Source organism: Camelina sativa, chromosome 6 (genome assembly GCF_000633955.1).
Source record: "Camelina sativa cultivar DH55 chromosome 6, Cs, whole genome shotgun sequence".
In the NCBI taxonomy this organism is placed as follows: Eukaryota; Viridiplantae; Streptophyta; class Magnoliopsida; order Brassicales; family Brassicaceae; genus Camelina; species Camelina sativa.
Genome location: NC_025690.1, coordinates 5567556 through 5571227, shown reverse-complemented (window position 1 = coordinate 5571227; position 3672 = coordinate 5567556). Strand labels below are relative to the sequence as shown.

Sequence of the window (3672 nt, the reverse complement as noted above, 5' to 3'; positions counted from 1 at the left end):
GCAGAAACTCAAACCGAAAGATTTTATTTGGTCAATAAAAATGTTTCTAATTTTTTTATATTTTGTCTACCCTAAAAATCTTGGGGCATCGTCTCTGCATTTACCGACTTTTTCCCCGTTCTCAATATAATATTGGCAATATTACACAATCGAGTGAAACCCTAATCGAGCACGCTCACCGAAAGAAAAACCTAATCCGATTGATGGAGATCAGACAGATAAAGAGTGACATAGATCTGCTCACGGAGGATCTATGGGAGATGATACTCGCGAGATTGCCACTAAAGAGCATCATCACCGCTCCCAAACTCGTTTGCAAGCTATGGAAATCAATCATTGAGTCTCGTTGTTTCCCCGACCTTTTCCAATCTCTCCACCAAAACTCTCATTCTTCCTCATGGTCGCTCATGTGTAGAGGTTGTGAGACAGAGATCATGTCTCACTACGGATCAGACAACTGGAATCTTAAACGTTCTCTCGGTTCTTACATCTCGTCTTTCCTAACCGACAAGTTCGAGAATTATAATGAAGCTAGAGTCGTGTCTTACACAGAAGTTGGATTGATTTTGATTCATCGAGTTTCCAATCAATCTTTCTACGTTGCTAATCCTGTTTCAAGGCAATGCGTCGAGATCCTTCCTCTAGCCTCACAAAAGGATGAACGTTTCTGGATTTTGGGAATAGCCACAAGAGTTGAGAGCGGCGTCGTTTTAGGTTTCAAAGTTGTTTTGTTAAAACCTAACTTCACTTTCCTCATATATTCATCTGAGACAGGTTTGTGGAGTCTCGACAGTGCAAAGTTTCCTTTCACTTATATCTCTCAGGAGTTTAACAATCCCATTAGCTTGAATGGAAGTCTTCACTGGCTTGCACATGGTTTGGACTATCAAGATTTCGTTGTATCAGTCGATTTCTACGCTATTGAAACGGGCTCTGACCGTAGCCGTGCTACGCCATTTCCTGATTTAGATAAAGTTCCAAAATTCAGAAGGTCTTGCACAACTTCTCAAGGTTTTCTCATGTATATGAACATATTCTCCGTAACAAAAGATGATGGAAATCTAGAGGATAAGTTATGTATATGGAAGCTAGAGAGCTGGCAGTGGCGACTAGTATCTGACGTCTCTTTGGATTTTATGAAGACCAGTATCGATTATGTTCCGTTGGGAATAAACCCTTTTGATGCTAAAACAGTATACTTTTGGAGTAGCCAATGTTTGTTGTCTATCAACTTATACAATGGAGGCCTTGCGGTCCACAATGCGATGGAACGTAGCAGCGACGGTCGCATTCTGAATTCCGGTGATTGCCCTAGAGATATGAAATACATTTTAGAATCGCAATTTGCCTTGTTCGTTCTCCCACAGTGGATGCATCCGTTCCCGAGCACCATGATGAGAGTTTAGATCTAATATTGGTAAGACTTTATTTGTTCCTTATTTTTGCTCATTAATACTGTTAGTTCCTTATGCAAGAGGAAGAAGTTGTAGGTTGATGCTTAGTTTTCTTTTGACTGTTTTCCTTACGGCATTTTGCAGTTTGATTACTTGATCGTAGAAGACATATTATAAATATACATTTTAAACTCACTAGTTCATGAGAAACTGAACATCGAAATCAGATCACCTCGTGAATCTCTAACAAAAGTTGTTTTATACAATAAGGAAATTAAGTAAATTATTTTGGTCGTTTAGTATGTGAAGATGAATGTAAAAACAATATAACAACTTTATTACACGAATTATAAAATACATACGGGATAGAGAGTGGTACTGGTACATATCAACCATAATCCTCTGGGATGGTCAATGTTACAAAAGTAAAAATAAAAAAACGAACAACAAAACAAGGATCTTTAAAGTTTAACCGGGATGATATTTTCCAGAACCGTTGATCTTTTCCAGGACGTGAAATTTCGCCTCAACGATCAGTTTGCTATGCTCAGCCACATTATCACCAACCTCCTTGATTTTTTTCTGTTAGTTTATCTATTCTTTTCCCGATGAACTCCAGGGCTTTTTTCGTTTTCTCCTCATCATCCGCACTAAGGCTTGTTCGTTTATTCATTTGGATGAACCATTTGAATGAACCATTCAAATGTTGTTTGTTTTTGTCAAAAAAAAAGAGCATCATCTGGAATCATTCACATGGGTCATCTGAATGAGTTTTAAAATTTTAGACAAATATTTAAAACTTATTTGGATGATTCTAGTTGGACCATTTGAATGAAGATGATTCATCCAAAAATAACAGGAGAATTATTGATCGACCATCGAAATGAACTATTTTTTTGTCTTGTTTGTTGGGTCATTTGATATTGAAATGAATCATTTAGATGTATCATTTAAATAGATCATTTAGATGGAAATGCTAAATGATGAAACGAATAGGGCCTAACTTCATCCACAGCTATCGAAATAGTCGAGATTTTTTGTTTTAGCTCGTTGACTTGTTCAGATACGGCCTTCAACGACTCTTCGTTGATTTCCGTACCCTTCTCCACCGACTCTGCTACACCTCCCTGTTTGTTCCCATCTTTCTCCTGTTTCTTCAGACCTTTCATCTTTCTCTCCAAGTAAACGCTGACGCCTACCCATCCCACCGCAAGCACTGGTATTAGTAGAACAGCGAAGGGCGCAGCCACACCCACGGCTACAGCCATGACAGCTATTGATGCGACGGCAGCAAGGGCAAACGCAGCGCCGAATAACACATTCGAAAGTATACTCGCTTTATGTGCAGTACTATATTCCTCGGCTATCTTTGTTTTAGCAACACACAGTTCCGACAGAAGGGATTCCTGCTGGTTTTTGATCAACTCGAACTGAGTTGTGAGCACTTGGCCATCAAAAGGATCTCCCATGGCCTTAAACTTCATCAGCTCCTTCACGGTTTCTTCATATTTCTTTTTTTTTTCCACCTACATCCTTTACTGCTGACTCTTTCTCAAACTCTGCCATGGCCTCTCGAATGTAGAGTTGGCCCAGTTCTGCTTTGTCCACGCACTCCATTACATTATCGAAAACCTTTAAAGTCTTCATGGTATTGTCAAAATAGGCTTGGACCAAAGATCTTAGAGCTTTGCTCTCCCACACATCGTCTTTGCTTTCAAGAATGAAGTTTGATACTTCTTGGCTAACTTGAAGCAGGTGCTGGTAGACATTCTTGTGTGCTTCGTGTCCGTCGGTAAGCGAGTCTATCGCTTTGACGGTTTTCTGCTGAAGCGAAGCATCAAAGGATTTGAGCTCTGGATGGTCTTCACAAGCGGATTTGTAAGCACTCAGGTGTCCGGAGCATTTCGACATCGTTTCTTCGGATAAAGCCATTGATGATATTACTAAAAGCAAAAAAATCAAGAGAAGTTAAGAGAGATTTAGGGCAGAGTTTGCATACATCATGTTTTTCTTGTTCTATAAAAATACATTTTTCATTTTTAATGCCTTCTTCTTAACTAAAGTTGTTAATAAATCGTAAACTTTAATGACCACCTTTTTTCAAAAATAATTGGATCTTAAATTATATTGCCTAATTCTGTAGAAATAGTTAAAAACAAATTAATATCCTTAGTTATGAAATATAATTTTGTAGAAGTATATAGATGTTTAAATTTTACTAACACACATCATTCGGGATTAAAAATTTAATATTGGTTCCTAAATTTCCAAAGCAAAA

At 38.2% G+C, this 3672-nt stretch overlaps 1 protein-coding gene and 1 pseudogene across 1 annotated transcript; one reads left to right on the top strand and one right to left on the bottom strand.

Moving 5' to 3' along the window:
* Positions 204 to 1406, top strand: LOC104698722 (F-box protein At3g28330-like). Its single transcript, XM_010414130.1, has one exon. The coding sequence runs from the start codon at positions 204 to 206 to the stop codon at positions 1404 to 1406; it is 1203 nt and encodes a 400-aa protein (XP_010412432.1).
* LOC104698721 lies at positions 2354 to 3430 on the bottom strand (annotated as a pseudogene).